The 17492-nt window shown below is 46.1% G+C and overlaps 1 protein-coding gene across 1 annotated transcript; it reads left to right on the plus strand.

Moving 5' to 3' along the window:
• Positions 1-7833: 7833 nt before the first annotated feature.
• Positions 7834-12632, plus strand: kcna2b (potassium voltage-gated channel, shaker-related subfamily, member 2b). Its single transcript, XM_076166163.1, has one exon. The coding sequence runs from the start codon at positions 7834-7836 to the stop codon at positions 9331-9333; it is 1500 nt and encodes a 499-aa protein (XP_076022278.1). The 3' UTR covers positions 9334-12632.
• Positions 12633-17492: the final 4860 nt, after the last annotated feature.

Raw genomic sequence — 17492 nt, forward strand, 5'->3', positions numbered from 1 at the left:
CATGACCCATATAAACAGAACACTGTTTGCGCATCTTTATTTGAGCCAAGCTGCATCCTGCCTCCGCCACACAAACAAGAGAATGTGACGTATTTACACCTGCCAGTTATAGACTCGGCACTCTGCTAGAGGAGAGGAGATGAGCTTCTCTCCAATGTGCTGTTCTGTCTTGCAACCTGTTCCAATGTGTCATCTCATAGGGAAAATGTGAAATTGAGAAAAACAAGATTATTTATACTGAAGGGCACAAACCAGTTTAGAGCCCAAAAACAAAGACTTGTCACTTTGAGTCGAAGCTCTGTTCCGACTCCATTTCAAAGTCAATGGCTGCTTTATTGTCCACGATGGCAGTTTGGCGTCAAGGAGGGAGAGAGCCAAAGAGGGAGAAATCTCTTTGTCCACGTGATTCCTTTGAACGGTGTCGCACAGTAAAAGCCTTTATGGTAATCGATGTGTGTCTGGGCTGCAAGTACAGACTTCAGTCACATAACAAGAGTCTCTTTATTATACTTCTCTCAAGGCTGAACAAGAAGCTTCTCTGTTACAGGGTGATCAGGTCAGTCCTGTTCACCAAAATATCTTCAAATGCCCCAAATACATCTTTGTACTTCCAAATACCAGAATCATGAGTCGACGTCAGTGGAATAATAGGCATTATTGTACGTGTTAGATTGGTGGAAGACAGAGACAGATCTTCACAGCAGATAGGAAATACGAATGGCACATTTCTTTCATAGCTCTGATCTGAGGATATTATCCATTTTTACAACCCATCCAGCAGCACGAACTGCACGGCCGGCCGGGCCTTTAAGGAGCTCTGAACTGTGTCCAGTGGAAAACTTCATATCATCTCTCAGCCAGGGAGGTAAATATTAGCATTCTAACAGAGGTTTACAGCCATCACGCTGTCACGTTGTAAACGAGCCAGTGTGCTTTATACCTCAGGCAGATCTCTAATAACTCCACTATCTTCTTTGGATGTTTTGTGTCCATGGGTACCAATATTAAACTGCCTATGCTCTGAGACACTCCGAGGTTTTTGGATTGAAAAGCTAAAAAATGTGTCAGCACAACATAATTTCCTATTTTGCTTTCTTCACCTTTTTTTTCCAGTCTCCCTCTTTCTTGCTTTTATTTCCCAACTAGTTAGTGGAGGTATCCCGCTGTCGCTGAGATTGCCAAAGCCTATGATGTCATCAAAGCTCACCACCAGCCATGGCGCTCCGGTAGGAAATCTCCATAGCAACAAGGGAGGGTTGTTGGTGAGGAAAGATGCAGGGAAGCGGCTTCTGCACAACAGAGTCTCTGCTTGGCAGGTGCATTGTGGTTCACCGCTTAAGCTGTCTGCACCGGTGTCAACTGTTGCAGTGTTTATGCCTACTGGGCTTCTGAGGAAGTGTGTGGGGTGGGGTTTTGTAGCGTGTGTGTGCGTGTGTGCGTGGCAGAGCCTCAGTGCCCCAGAGGCAGATTGTGTCTCAGCAGGAAGTGATTCCAGTTTTAAGACGATGCTAAAGAAACATCAGCATTTGCACACTAAAATAACCTAGAAATGTTATAATTTTAAATCTACCAACAATTAATGATAAACATGTAAAAGAAAAAACCCAATACAGTCAATACAGATACACAGAGATTTCTCCAGCTGACTTTTATTTCATACGCAGGAACATTCAGCAGAGCAGAGACAGACGGTTGCTAAGGAGGAGGATGCCGTTGCCGGTGCTTCCTCAAAAATCCGATTAACCGGATGCTGATTGGCCGATCAGATCCAGTTTTCAGCCACAGCTGTAGCATCTGAGGAGGAACTCCCTGTCCAGACATATGCTCTGCCTGCAAAGACACCAAACCAAAACAACTCGCTCGCCCACAGAGACACACACACACATTGGATGCAACCATGCAACCACACACTGAAGCACAAACTTTGACCAACATGCACTCACACACACACGAACATTCACAAATTCTACTATTAATACTACTATAAATAACTATAAAATTTATTAAAACTCGAATAATTTTTCCAGCTGCCAGTCAATTTTTCAATTTGTTGCCGTCCAAAAAGCCAAAAAAGACAGAGGATGTGAAACAGAGAGAGAGAGAGAGAGAGCTGTGCTGTGTTCAACAGTATGACTCATCACTCTCTCTCTCTCACTGCGACCTTTATCTCCTCTCCACCTCTTTTCACCTTCTCTCCCTCCCTTCTTTTTTTTTTTCTACACACCTCCAAATACATATATATACACACAAACACTCTCTCTCCTCTCTCTCTCTCTCTCCCTCTCCCTCCTCACTTTGATGCCACACGTCTCTCCTCCCCAATGTCGATTTAACCTTTTCTTCGCCCCGTCTCAGCCGTGGGGCTTCTGTTATTGTCGCTCGCCGTGACAAGTTGCTGTCACAGAGGAACGTGTGACAGACAGAATAGTGGCTGATGCTTGTGTGGCTGCAGCGTCGTGGTTCTGCTACGTCAACTGTTGATTCGATTGAACCGGGCAGGCAGACGGCCTTTAACCGCAGACAGCAGGGTGTCAAACATTCACTCAGATTCACTGTTATGTAAGTCACAAATTCAGACAACCAAGTCACGGAGGAGAACCATAGGAGCAGCATCCATATAGTGTCAAAGAAAATGAACCATGAACTTGCATTTATGCAGGATAAATATTATTAATTTACCCTCTTCGCTAAGCTACACTTCCAGAGCAATTAGGCGATTGATTTTTCCAGGTTTTCTTGGACTGAGAGGACAACAGAAAGTGAAACCGCATCCAGAATCAATAGCCGAGTACTCTACTCTGAAGGTAAGGACATACAGTATCTCATCGTGAGAGCCGCGATCATGAGCCCGGCTGCTCTTTGCGGGCAGGTAGAGCGCTGCCCAAGGTCAACCTCTAAATATAGAGGGACCCCAGGGGGAGACGTGCAGGCAGAGTGAGGGATGAGGGGTGAGACGGATGAAGAGGTATGATGAGCTGATGCGGGAAGCTGAGAGGCTGTGTATCATACGGATGTAGCCCCGCCCCCTCTAATCGCTGCCTGGAGTTGGAGAGCTACTTTGATGTGAAGGCGACCTTAATGAAGAAGCGAGATTAAATCTTATAAAAGCATGTGGAGCTGACACACAGGCACAGTCTGATCCAGTCAACATTAGTGATGTCATATCATTAGTGCCGTTATGTGTGTGTGTGTGGTTGGTTTAGTTTCCTGTCATTCTAGTTTACACTTTAACTGGAGACAAAACAGGAAACACCTGCAGGTCGTGTGGCGCTGTCCCAATATGGCAGCATTGAAGTGTGTGTTTGGAGCTATATGGAAACCGTGTGCTGTGAACGTGGCACTGTGAACAGCTGGAGGTGTGTGTGCGTGCGTGTGCATGAACGTCTCTGTGTATGTAAGTTTGCGTGTTGTAGCTTTTGAGCGATCACCTGCTGCAGCCCCAGCAGAGGTCACCCAGGACAGAGCTCCTCCCCCTGCAGTCTGCTGTCATAACTTGGATCCACGCCCTCGTCTCTGCCCTCCCTCTGCCCCCCCCACATGTCCTGCTGCATAGAAAAGGGTGGAGATTTTAGGCGTAGATGCTCGGATGATTGCAATCTCAACAAACGTGCAGATTATCTCACCAAATATGCCAGACAAACTAACTCTGTGCATCTGTGAAGGATCCATAATTGTGTTTGTTTGTCCCCGTTACATATTTATTCCGTCTCTGACAAACATCTGTCGGCTCGCAATACACCTTCAGCTCTCAGGCGTGGTTCCCGCAGACACAGGAAGAGGCTTGTTAACGTTAAGGCGTTTGGAAAGCCTTCTTACGTTTCCCCCATTAGGTTCCATCTGGTCTGCTTGGCCGAACAGAAACCGGAATCAATGGTCCCTTTCTGCCCGAGACCTGGCAGAACCCTGAAGGTGAAAAGAGAAACGGAGACAGATTTGTGAATGTGACCCAGCTGAGGGTTAATGGCGCTCAGGCCTCCGAGTCAACTGTTTGCCAGTAATGCAGACCGATGAGGTAAATAACACCCACTTCTTCTTCTGTGAGTTAAATACATGTGCAGCTATTTTTTTTTAGAATGGATTGTTAGCAGGAAATGCGATGCTGTCTGGAACATTTTTCTTCCATTTATCAGACAAAGTATTTGTATTGTTAGTACTGTTGTGTCTGTTCTGGGTGTGGCAGCTCCATTCATCCATCTTACACTACTGAATGGGAAGGTTTAAAGGCAGAATACTAGCCTGTGATCATAACTCATCTAGGACAATGTGTTATACTGATAAAGTCAATGCAAGACAATGAAATGAATGAAACAAAACGGCAGCCAATAGATTACACGATTCACACCCTCTATGCCCCCCCCCCACAAATTCAATCACATATTCCCAGTAAGTGCTCCCCCCCCCTCTCACACACACACACACACACACACACACACACACACACACACACACACACACACACACACACACCGGTAAAACATGGTTATGGATAATTAGTGTGAATGTGGTGGTGGATGATGAATCATTGCCGTGCTGACACCCAGTAGAGGCCTTGGTGACGGAGCTCTTAGCTGCCCTCCATTTAATACTGGACACTCACTCATTTACATTCATTGATTGCAAGACGTTAAAGAGTTCCCGGCTGTCAATCAGCCCTCTTATGTCAACGTGTCAATGTCATTTAGACCCTTGGCCTGGCTTGCTAACTGGTCCTCAGCTCTGTGCAGAGAGAGTTATGGCTGCAGTCCCCTTGGTCCCATGTACTTGTGTATTATGTTGAACCTGTCCTTGAGCAGAACAGCCAAGGAGCCCAGGAGAACTAATGGGAGGGGACGTTTTGGTCTTCCTCACGCTGTCTCTAGGGTTCTGTGGAGTCTCTCTTCCTCCTGGCTTGTGTAATCCCCCTTTGTTGGCTGCAGACATTGGTTTGGGTTTTCACCTGGCACACTTTCAAGCAGCAGAGGAAAGTCTGAGTGCGGGAAAACACCACTCTGCCGGGTAATTGCACATCATAGGAGGACTCATCAACATGTAGATCATCACTGTTTGAGATTTCATTAACAGCCAGAAGCATCAACGCTGTGTGTGTGTGAGTGCGCGCATGTATATGTGTGTGTTTGCGTGTGTGGGCTTAATCATCCTGGGCTGTGATTTGCGAGCTGGGATGGCTGCTGGTGTATACAGATCTGTAAGTGTGTAAGCTCTGCCTTCTAAATACAACAAAGACCTCCACACTTTCAAATGTGCTGTCACGTGTTTGAACACACAAGTACACACACCATGCATGAACACCAGAGGTCCAAACGCAAACCAAACAGCAGTGCGAGCATCTGATCTTGACCCTAGTCCCAAACACAAGATAAGAGGCAAAAACAATCCAGGTGGTTTGACAGACAGAGGAGCTGTAATCTGCTGTAAATGAATCAGCAGGAAACATGGAGGAACAGGTGCTGCTGCTATATAAGGTATCAGCCACTAGATTCAGAGAAATTAATTAAGACATTTTAGCGGAATCAGTTACAGATCAGTGCCTCATGCCCTCGATCTCTTCTTCTTCTCCGGGAGAAGCAGTGGAGCCACACTTTGGATGAGACCCTCCCTTTGTCCTTCCTGTGGTGGTCGATGCGTCCCCCCTCTCTCCTCTCCTCTCCCCTCCCCTCTGGAGCGATACGAGCAGGAGTGTGAGGGGTGAGGAAGGGGGGACGGGGCGTTAGTATGCGCTGCGATGCCCGGCTGCAGCCCACTCAGCCTCAACCGGGATGATCCTCGCTGAAATATGAGAGACGCGGGAGGAGTCAGCGGCTAGGATCCCAGGCGGTCGTGACGATGAGGAGCTGACACACCCACACCCGCTGGACTGATTAGATGAAGACGAGGATGAAGGACCGGACTCACGACCTGAAGGCGCATCACTAACAGGAGACTAAACTGGATAGAATTACACGCGTCTGAGCACCGAGAGGATCAGGGTGAAGTGTGTGTGTTGTGCATGCTGCTATGTGGGAGTGTGTCGGGGGGTGATGTGCTGCTTTGATAGTGCATGAGAGGATGCAAAGGGCTGGAGTATGTCTGGCACCTGCCGCTCCAAACTTACTCAGCATACACACGCACGCACGCACACACACACACACACACACGCTGACCTGTAATGACTGACACACACTCATGCATGAACCTGCAGGCTGCTGTCATGTCATACAACATATGTGACTAACACACCGATGCATCTAACGCGATCAAAGCACCGCGCTGCTCCTTCTGTTTCTGTGTGTCACACGCTTTCTGACGGATATGCCAACGTAATAAGGACTTCAATCTGAGACTAAATCATATTTCCTTAATGATTTTAACGAGCTTTGAGGCGGAGACACTTGAGACAGATTGAGGACCTGTTTGAGCTCGAACAGGTGACGCGTGTTAAATCTGTTTCCCGTTATAACGCCCCTGACAGCAGAGCAGCGCCTCCTCCCCAAACCATCCGCGGGTCCCTGCACACACACGCACGGCGGGATTAGACCCTTTGCGGTGGCGGCGGGCGGGGACATGTTGTTTGGAAGAAGAAGAAGATGAAAGAGGAAGAAGAGGGGCGTCAGATTGACATTTTGTATATATTTTTTGGAGGGGCTTTTGCTGATTGCTGATCACATTGGCTTTGCATGTATTAACAGCACGACGCGCTCCGACCTGTAGCCCAAGCCGCAGCGCCGCACATGGGGACGGGGGGGCCGGAGGAGGAGGAGGGGGGGGGGGGGGGGGGGGGGATAGGAGGGCTCCGCACTGGCTCCGCTGCGTCCTCAACACTTGTCCCGTGTATCTTCTCTCCACTCCCCACTGCGCTGCTGCAGAGCTCCTGAGGCTTTTCGGGTGATGTCGCCTATGTCCCGGCCGGCGGGAGTCGCTTTGACCGCGGGAGCTTCATCAGTGACGGGACACCTGAAGCAGAGGACACGCTGAAGACAAACGGAAGGGTAAATACAGAGACGTGACTTCTTGGGTTGTGTGATTTCTCTGAGGAGGTAAATAGAATATAGTCCAGTTTTATGATCCTCAAACCCTGCGTGGTGCGTTCAGGGAACTCCTTAATGTGGCTAATCTGTCCAAATGTAATCAGTTGATGAACTATTGATGACAGTAACTTGACTCGACTGAACTTCATCTGTCATGGTTTTTCAGATGGAATATATTGGTCAGGCAACACATACGTCGAGATCTAAACGCATTCCAGAGATGATATGGAGCACTCAGTTTATAATCTGATTTGTTGTTTGTAATTGCACACTCTGAGAGCTGATCCAGTATAACACTGGCTGGAGTATTGATCCTGCAGCGCGCTCATATGAGAGAAGCCTCATAACCTAATACACACAGACACAATGGAGCCAATGAGCGCAAATGGTTCGCTTCTCTTCCTTGACATTTTCTCCTCCTCTCCGCTCACTATTTTGCAGGAAGGTTCTTGAAATTATACATCTAATACTGTTATGGGGGGAATGTGGTGGCGCTTAGTCTTTCCTCCTCTTCAGCATGTGTGTTTCACTTCTCACCAAAACTTGCAAAGTTACAACAATGACGTCATACTTATACATTATTAACTTTTGTCAATTATTGCTGTAGATAACACACACTACAGAGGAATGTTGCATGGAATGAAATGAACAGACAGAACATGAGTTACATTCTTGTCAAATCATTTCTCTGTGCTGATATCCTCTCCTGCAGCTCATCGCAGGCAGGTCTGCCTGTGCATCATCCCAGAGTGTGTGTCATCTTTATCTCCTTCCAGCCCTGAAGTGGCCCCGCCCTGTTTGAAAGCTGCAGGTTCCATCCACCTCCACCATGACGGTTGCTACCAGCGACCCCGTGGATGAATCGGCGGCTCATCCGGGTCAGCCTCACGACCATTACGACCCGGAGCCGGACCACGAGTGCTGCGAGAGGGTGGTCATCAACATCTCAGGCTTGCGCTTTGAGACGCAGCTCAAGACCCTCTCCCAGTTTCCAGAGACGCTGCTAGGCGATCCTAAGAAAAGGATGAGGTATTTTGATCCGCTCCGGAACGAGTACTTTTTTGACAGGAATCGCCCAAGTTTTGATGCTATTTTATACTACTACCAATCAGGAGGGAGGCTGCGCCGGCCTGTTAATGTGACCTTGGACATATTTTCAGAGGAGATCCGCTTTTATGAATTGGGAGAGGAAGCTATGGAAATCTTCCGGGAAGACGAGGGTTTCATAAAAGAAGAGGAGCGGCCTCTGCCTGAAAATGAGTTTCAAAGACAAGTGTGGCTGCTGTTTGAGTACCCAGAGAGCTCAGGTCCTGCTCGAATCATTGCCATCATCTCAGTCATGGTGATTCTTATCTCTATTGTCAGCTTCTGTCTGGAGACGCTGCCAGTTTTCCGAAATGATGACGAGGACATGTACAACTATATCCAAACCATGTCAAACACCTCAGCCCCCTATCCCACCTCTTCATACTTCACAGATCCCTTTTTCATCGTGGAGACCCTCTGTATCATCTGGTTCTCATTTGAGTTCTTGGTCAGATTCTTTGCCTGTCCCAGCAAAGCTGGATTTTTTGGCAACATCATGAACATCATTGATATTGTGGCAATCATCCCATACTTCATCACCCTGGGCACAGAGCTGGCAGAGCGGCCAGAGGACGGCCCCGGAGGTCAGCAGGCCATGTCTTTGGCCATTCTCAGAGTCATTCGTTTAGTGCGAGTGTTTCGTATCTTCAAACTCTCACGTCATTCCAAGGGGCTCCAGATCCTGGGACAGACGCTGAAGGCCAGTATGCGTGAGCTGGGCCTCCTCATCTTCTTCCTGTTCATCGGCGTGATCCTCTTCTCTAGTGCGGTCTACTTTGCTGAGGCAGACGAGCCGCATTCCCAGTTCAGCAGCATCCCTGAGGCCTTTTGGTGGGCAGTGGTTTCCATGACCACCGTGGGTTACGGAGATATGGTCCCCACCACTATCGGAGGAAAGATCGTGGGGTCTCTCTGTGCGATTGCTGGCGTGCTGACCATCGCCCTGCCTGTGCCTGTCATCGTATCAAACTTCAACTACTTCTACCACAGGGAGACAGAGGGCGAGGAGCAGGCGCAGTACCTCAACATCCCCAGCATGCCTAAGGCCAGCTCGGCCGAAGACCTGAAGAAGAGCGGGCGCAGCGGCAGCGGATCCACTCTCAGTAAATCTGACTATGTGGAGATCCAGGAGGCGGCGAACCACAGCACTGAGGATTTCAGACCGGAGAGCATGAAAACAGGAAACTGCACCCTGGTCAACACTAACTATGTAAACATTACTAAGATGGGTACGGATGTATAATGTGAGCTACTGCAGAGTGTTATCGTCAGCAGAGGTGTAATGGGATGCTAGTGGGAGGATAAAGGTTTGACTCCCTGTGTTGACCCATGTGTGTGTGTCGCCCCAGTATGGGAGTTCAGAGTAGATGAGTGAGAGGGAGCAAAGATCAGTAGAGAAGACCTCATATCCTCCCACATCCTGTCAACCTGTCAGTGCATATCATAGAACTGCCATCCGTCTTATTTGGGACATTGTCAGTGTCTGCATGGAGTTAGTCTTACCTGTGTGACTGTTCCGTGATAGTCCTGCTTGCAACAGTAGCCAATAGTAGCCTAAACAATAATAATAATCCATATTAACAGTATAATGGGACCACCAGTTTCTTCGTCCTGCTCAAACTGCCTTTCTGGGAAAGATACACAACAATAATATCGATTCAGCCTAACTTTTATTTATGAAATAGCAGTAAATGTAACTTCTTCTTACGAGTGATTTAAAAACAGGCCTTATTATCGAGGGCAACTGTAACCTGCTGCTCTAACTGCCAAGGTCCTGACTCAAAAGACAAAGCCGAATCAAACAAGATCACATCTGCTCTGTGCGGAGCAAAGTGAACGAGCAGAGAGAGACAAACGGCCATTAGCCGCCGCCGCCGCCTCCTCTCATTCAGCGGACCTGAGGAGACCGCCAGCGTCCCTCCATGGCCCTATTAGACGTCGTCTCGTGGGCTCGGCAGAGGCCAGCAGATATAGATGACGGTGCCAGACCACAATAGCACATCACTTTCCTTTTCCTGCCCTTTTTTCCTCTCGATGAAGGTCAAACCGACACTCAGCGGAGTCTCTGCCTTGTTTGTTTCCAGCCAACACAGCCTGGCAGGTGGAATAAAAACGGCTCTGTGAATGTCCTTTATATATTGATGCATTTGTATCAATAAATATTAATTTGTACTTTTATTAAAACATTAGTTCCATTTCTTTAATATTAACAATAATACAGCATTCATGGGTGGTGAGCACCTAGAGTTTTTATTGTTAAACACCCGACACAGGGAGATTTATTGAGTATTTTCTCCGTTCGGTTGTGAGCGAGTGCCTATTCTTCATTCTCCATCCTTTTAACTTAACTTAACTTAACCTAACTAACCTTTAAGTGTCTCTTTAGCTGCCACCCAGGCTCACTGGAACAGAAGTACACTGGGTGCTGTTCAGTTTTACTGCCCAGCAAATATGTTTGCTGTTCTTTACTTCATAGCATTCCATGTTTGTAGGAATAGATGAACTGAGATATGTGTTGTTTTTGTCAGATGTTGTTTTCCGTTAAATAGAGGGTTTAAGTTTGATGAAAGTGTAACACAGGCCCAGAACGTAAGCTCACAGATCAACTTTGACCTTTCAGGCTCATTGACTGTCAAACCAGCAACCAGTCTGTTTCTTATGTTCATTTACTTTGTGATGTCCAGCTTCTAGTTGCAGATCACAGAGGTTGATCCATCCCATCATACCTCCTCACCAGACTTTCTCATTTCTTCTTTTGTTATCAGGTCACCAAAGACACATGAACTGCCTCCTGGCTCACTTAGATTGTAAACCAGATTCATTTTTTGTGCTCATGCTGTTTTAAGAATCATTCCATCGGTGCATTTGGTCCACAGTGTAATGCAGATCTAAATGTGGTCGGACCTGTACAGGCTCTATTTCCTTCATCAGCTTTTTTTATGAACAAGCCGCTCCTCTGCTATTGTAGTGCTGCATGCCATATGATGTATTCATTGTAGCATGCATTAGTATGAATGATAGTACGATAACTAAAAACGCAAACTGTCCTAAATATATTCCTGAATATATCTATTTTTCTCTGTGAGGTACCGGCGCTATGTGCAATATATGGAAGACCAGAATGTCTGATGCTTGTGCTTATGCATCTTCTTATGCAGACATGGATGTTTGGGCACACTGTTGAGTCGTAACTTCTGTGTAATAAGAGGGTGTGTGTGTGTGTGTGTGTCTATGGGAGGGCTGTTTGATGTAACTGATGAAAGGTTGAAGATTCCAGAACAGAGATAGTGGGTCTTTGGGTGGTGCTCCCCTCCCGTCTCCTTTCACTATCCTGTTGTGTTCACGAGCAGCGTGTCATGGTGAGGCTGGCGTATTAAAAGCACAACAGAAGCTACTATCTGCTTCCAGCCTTGTGGGCGAACACGGACTCAAAACAATCTGACTTTCTGCTCAGCCAAGTGTATCATAATGCGCCTAGGGGTCTGTCTGAGTGCACCTCTCTCTCTCAGATGTAGGTCTTTATGGGTCTCAGTGTGTTGTTGTGGCGGTTTGCATATGTGTGTGGGTGTGGGTGTGTGTGTGTGTGTGTGTGGACAGAGACACAAAGAGAATGCGAGAGAAACAGATTTTAGATGCCCTCAAGCTGAGTGTGAAGCTGTTAGAGACGACACACTCGCAGTCGTCTAAAACGCTGCTCAATGTGTCTCCAAGCCATAAACCACTCTGAAGAAGACCGTGGTGCTCTGCGTGCTCTTTTCCAGCGAAGCACAGTGCTCACAGTCTGTGCTGTTAACACACGCATGCACTGACAAACAGGAGGCGAAGAGATGAGATTACACCGCGTGTTGACAAACATGTATGGGACAAGGTGGAAAGATGAGCTACAGCATGAAGGAAGGGTAGTTTACACACTCTGTGCGGGGAATAAAAGAGAGGAAAGGGAAGGAAATAGAGAGAATGAAGAAAATGTGATACTCTTGGATAAACACTGCCCACAACCTCTTAACACTCCACTATACCTTTGACTGTGATGTGTACGTGTATTTCTCTAAACAGCTTATGTGATGTTGTATCGCGTGAACGCTTCAGCCGGACTGCCGTCTTTTCCACTCGACCAAGCACACAGAAAAAACTCCGACCCCCCAGGACGATGCGTCAGGATCATGTCCAACACTTGTATGCACACATACTAACACAGGTGTGCACATATTCACCTTCTTGGAGACTTAAGGGTGTCGACCGCAGGAGCTTTGTGTTTCTCAGGACAGACACCTGTGGTTCCACAAACTGAACAGACTTACAGCCACTGCCGGTGGTGAACACACGTAGCCATGTAAATGTATCTACTAACAGCTACAGCTGCTTACAATGATGTCTTAAATTGCCTAAAGCTTCAGCTTTAAAACGAGCTTCTGCCATGTAAAGATTCCTGTGTAGCAGGGAATCAAAAGTGTATGCTTGTTGAAATAATCCAGGAAAGTAGACTCTTGAGTGTTGTAGATGAAATATCTGGTAGGTTTGGAATGCTCTGGGGACAAAGGATGGAGGTATATAAAGAATCTCAACCGAAATCTTATTTCTATGGGAGCTTATTTCGTCTCTTCAGTTATTGTGTAATGAAATCTGTTTGGTTGAATGTCATCGCTCACGCAGCACAGGAGCGGAGAGGTTTGACTGAGATAAACCCACAGGCCTTAGACAAACGAGACTGTGTGAGAAATGTCCAAAAATGTACAGTATTTACCCCCTCTCTTATTATTCTGCTTCATCTAACGTTTACTTATCTCAGTCATCTGTGTGTGTGTGTGTGTGTGTGTGTGTGTGTGTGTAGGTATCACTGGGCTCCTTCACTGTGCTGCAGTCATGTTGTCCTACGTATACGCACGCAGATGATCTGTGGGTTTTTTTCTACCGTTGTAAAGAAAAACACAGAAAATGAAGTAAAGTCTCTGGATATCTGCTGATTTACAGGCAAGAACTATATCACAGAATGACATGAGATGCATAAATCCATCCTTTCAAATAATTATAATTACGCTATGAATAATACTTCTGGTCTTCATGATAATGCCAATAATAACAATGATAATATACTTCTGATAACCTCAAGCCACTGTTTTGTCTTTCTCGGGTCACACAAGACTCATTAACTCAATATTCACATATATAGAAGATATACAGTTCCATATATACATATTGCCGCTGCTACTCATGTCCATTGCAGACGTTATATTTGAATCGCCAATCGACCTTCACCTCATCAAGGGGTTTGTCTCCTGCCTCTCCTCCTAAGTAGATCATCTGTGGTTTACTGAGAAAGCAAAGTGGTCTATTTATATAAGCGGTGAAGCAAAGAGTGGAAGGCAGGAGAAAGAGAGAGGGAGAGCAGGGAGCAAAACACGGTCGACTCCCAATTCGATATAGAGCACAAACATTCTCTGTATCAGTGCTGTTTATTAGCCTTTTACTTCCCCTGGTCACAGGTTGCAGATGGGGATCCTGTCCTGCTCGCTCCTCTATAGGAACAGATAAGTCTCCCTATTTTCTCCCTTTCTATCATATCCCGCTCTTGGGTTTCATTTCCTACATATTTCCTCCTCATCTCTCCATCTCTGCCTCCCTCGCAGCTCGGAGCATTAATGCACAGTGATGGGATTCTCCTCCCAGACTCATATTAGCGGGAGTGTAATGCTCTCCGGCCGTCTCGGTTGACTGAGCTGGTGTATGTCAGTTGAGGGCAGTGGCCAGGCAGCCTTCCAGATAACTGATGGGTATCGATCCACTGATTGCAATTTGAGTAGGCGCGTTTTAAAAGGGAGCTTTGCTCAAGTTCTCTTTTACTATGGGAACTATACAGAAGCCAGACAGACAGTACAGTGCATATATTGCTTCTCTGTGTCAGCTATAAGAAAGCAATTAAATATATTAACAATGAAAATGTGTGTCCCATATCCCATTGCAGGGGTCTTTGCCCTGGTAGACACAGGTGCACTTGTGTTTGCATGTTGTATGACACGACACCCAATGGGAAAGTGAATGATTCACATGATGTGAACATTTCCCTCCTGCAGTGTGGACTGATTTATAATCTCATACGCGGCTCAGTTAATGGCCTGTCAACTGCAGCCTTCTTTATAGCAGCACAGGCTCCACATGGGACGCCTGTGTGTGTTTCCTGTGCACAATAAGAGAGAGGGAAACCCTCCTCACCATCACTTCTGTCCCCACAGTGGAAGCCCCCCTATATTTACCTCAGCTAATAATAGAACAGAGGGTCCTCCTGTATAATGGAAATGCCTCCTCCTCCTCCTCTTCGCTGCAAGCCTGTGAATCATATCTATATTTTTTATTGTCTCTTGAGCTTTGAGAAACCAGGCCACAGATCTGTATTGATCAGAAAGCAGGGAGGTGAGATAAAACAATGAACTGCAGTGTAGAAACAGTTTAAGGCTTCAAACAAAAAGGGATGATGCATTGTTAGAAGAGGGAGGAATAACAAAGGAGGTAGGGTGGGAGAGAGGTTTGGCTTTGAGCAAAGAGGAGGTGCAGATATGAGAAAGGATGGAAGCCACTGGGGAGCTCAGCCAGTCCATGTATTTAGTGAGGCGGCTTGATTTATAGGTTTGGCCTCCTCTCTATAGGCTGCTCTCCATCCTTACAGCCAAACAGAATTATAAACATGTTTTATTACACATGGAGTGAAGAATGACAAGATTCATGTTTTGCATTTTGAACCACTCCAGTTACATTAATCTTGTTTTTGCTGTTGACTTCATGTCTGGCAGAGTGGCATCCTGTCAGCAGATATGAGGGGAAGATGGGATCATTGTAAAGGCTGTGGTGTCTCAAACGGTAAGTGAATACAGAGATGTTGCCATATTAACAATCAGGCGTGCTGCTGGTGAATGATATTGTCCCACAATGCATTGCAATAAAGACTGGAGAGAAGCAAAAGCGTCTTGGAAAGCAAAAATTCATAATGTTTAGAAAGTCATTCCCGTATTTTAAATTTGCAGCAGCTCCAGTATGCAAAGATGACCTCATAATGCAGAACAGAAGTATGGAACCAGGACACAGCTCGTTTTGACCTATCTGCCCTCTAGTGGTCGTTAGGAGGCACGACACATTGAACTCCTTGATGTGAAAGAGAGGAAGGAAAAAAGGATCATGATATTGATGACCAGTCCCTCTACAGTGTTTCAGGTCTTTGTGCCAGGTCATCCTTGCATAGGTTGTGTGTGCGTGTGTGTGTTTGTGTTTGTGTGTGTGTTTGTGTGTGTTTCAGCATGCATAGCCACTTCCTCTCTTCCCTCCTGTGTCTCCACCCACTAATTGCTCACAGACATGATATGGGCTGCTTAAAATATCTGCACCTGCATCAATAATTCATAAAGTACAAACCCTATGTTCTATAATCCCACTTTGTTTCTCATTTCTCCCTCATCCTGGGCTCCCGATTGGTTCATGTTTTCAAGAGTGTCTTATTACTGTGATTGCTTCCAGCCTGATGGTTTCCAGACAGCCTTTCCAGTTTTTGAGTGGGAGCCAGTTGTTTGGTATTCAGGCATTTTCTGCCTTCATACCGACTCAGCTCAGTGTCTCTGCTTAATTGGCTGAACCAGTTGTTTATAAACCAACAACATCTTCAAATTATATTAGATTAAGGATTCAGGTACAGAAACCATTCAGACACACACACACACACACACACACACACACACACACACACACACACACGCACGCACACACCACTTCTTTATTTGTGTTCTCCATATGTCCCGGTGTGCTGATCAAGTATGCATCAGACGTGGATTACTTAATGTGATGGTCATTGGCGAGCATTAGCAGTCGGTGGTTTACTTAGCATTAGCAACTGTCACTCAAAGTTGATAGTTATTTTGTCTGCGTCCACTCATCTGTCTGCCCTCCCAACCCCCACCTGTGCACACACTCACTGTCTACACACGCTCAGCATTGATTCATACAAGTTGAAATGAATCATTGGTTCTGTACTGAGGGACCAGGAATAGCGTTCTAGCGTTTTTAGCCTCTACCTGCTTTATCGCTCGTCACAAATCAGCACCAAGCATGGAAAAGGTGGCCTGGACCCCAACCAATCAAATCAGCTTCTGCCTGGAGCCCTTGGAGGCTATTACCATAGAGAGTTATAGCTTTTTACACTCTTGACATGGCAACCGCAATCATATCTGACACAAATTACTCAGACAAAACTATGACTCTATACTGTAAATCTGAAATTTAACCTTCTGAACCTCTTTGTCTCCACAGCCCTCTGCTCAAGTTAGCCTATTTGGATGCCTCTAATAGGGAATCAGGACAGAGTGCTGGCAGTAACAGCTTTGAGAGGAGTAGGAAAACAGAAAAGTGTGAGTGAGTGAGAGCGGAGCCGGAGATCAGGCCCGCTGAGACACGCAGTCTGGTTTCCTGGAAGAGGACGCCGCTGCTCATAAATATGGATGGAGGTAGTGGAACAGATAACAACTCTGATTTAGGCAGACTGGTGTGAGTCGTTAGCCTGAAAAGCCTCACTTGGGACACAGACAAGGACGTGAGATACATGCAAATGATCACACATGATCTCTATATAGGCTGATTACTTATATACAGGAAAAAGCTTAATGTGCAAAATGGTGTAAAGAAAAAATGACTACTTACATTTGACCCAGTTTCTTATCTGTTTTTCTTCAAGTGTGACAGAAAATAAACAGAAACTCTATCAAAACAGTTTATTTAAACTCGTTGATGTTAAATCTGATACACACAGGATCCGATCACACCGTTGTGGTCTGCAGAGAGATAACTTTCCTCTAAAAATGACACGTGCATCCTTCTGACTGGAGAACTGCGGTGGCCCGTCAACAGGATGTGATTGCGCCCAAATGCACCACTAATAATGTACATTTGTCTATCACAAATCACAACAAGTCTAATTCAAAGTGTAGTTGCTGTCCTCTGACTTGGAGCTGTAAGGGCCTGATGGAGATTCCTGATTAAATCCCATTGCATTTTCCATTTTCCACTCCCATTTCTCCTGCTGAGCCTTCAATACTACCACAAATGGATTGAGGCACTTCTACAGAGTGAAGAGGTGCTGAGGTCTCATCTGAGTGTTTGTCAGGCTTGGCAGTGGTAAATCACAGTTTCTTACATTGTGTGGTGTTTGGCTGTTAGCCAGATGTGGACACAATGACTCAAGCAGTGTGTGGAATAACAGTTTGAGTTCATCCTTGCACAATTACAAATGTGTGCCTTTCTTGACAGTGTTCAAAAATATCACCCTTAAAATGGATGTGTCCCCTCGGCCGTAGCCATTATTAGACTGGCATTATTGTGCAGCTATTAAGTTGTAATGTGGATGATTTTGATGTGTTATACACTTCT

Source organism: Genypterus blacodes, unplaced genomic scaffold (genome assembly GCF_046128005.1).
Source record: "Genypterus blacodes isolate CSIRO-AG114 ecotype Tasmania unplaced genomic scaffold, CSIRO-AGI_Gbla_v1 ptg000156l_1, whole genome shotgun sequence".
Lineage (NCBI taxonomy): Eukaryota > Metazoa > Chordata > Actinopteri > Ophidiiformes > Ophidiidae > Genypterus > Genypterus blacodes.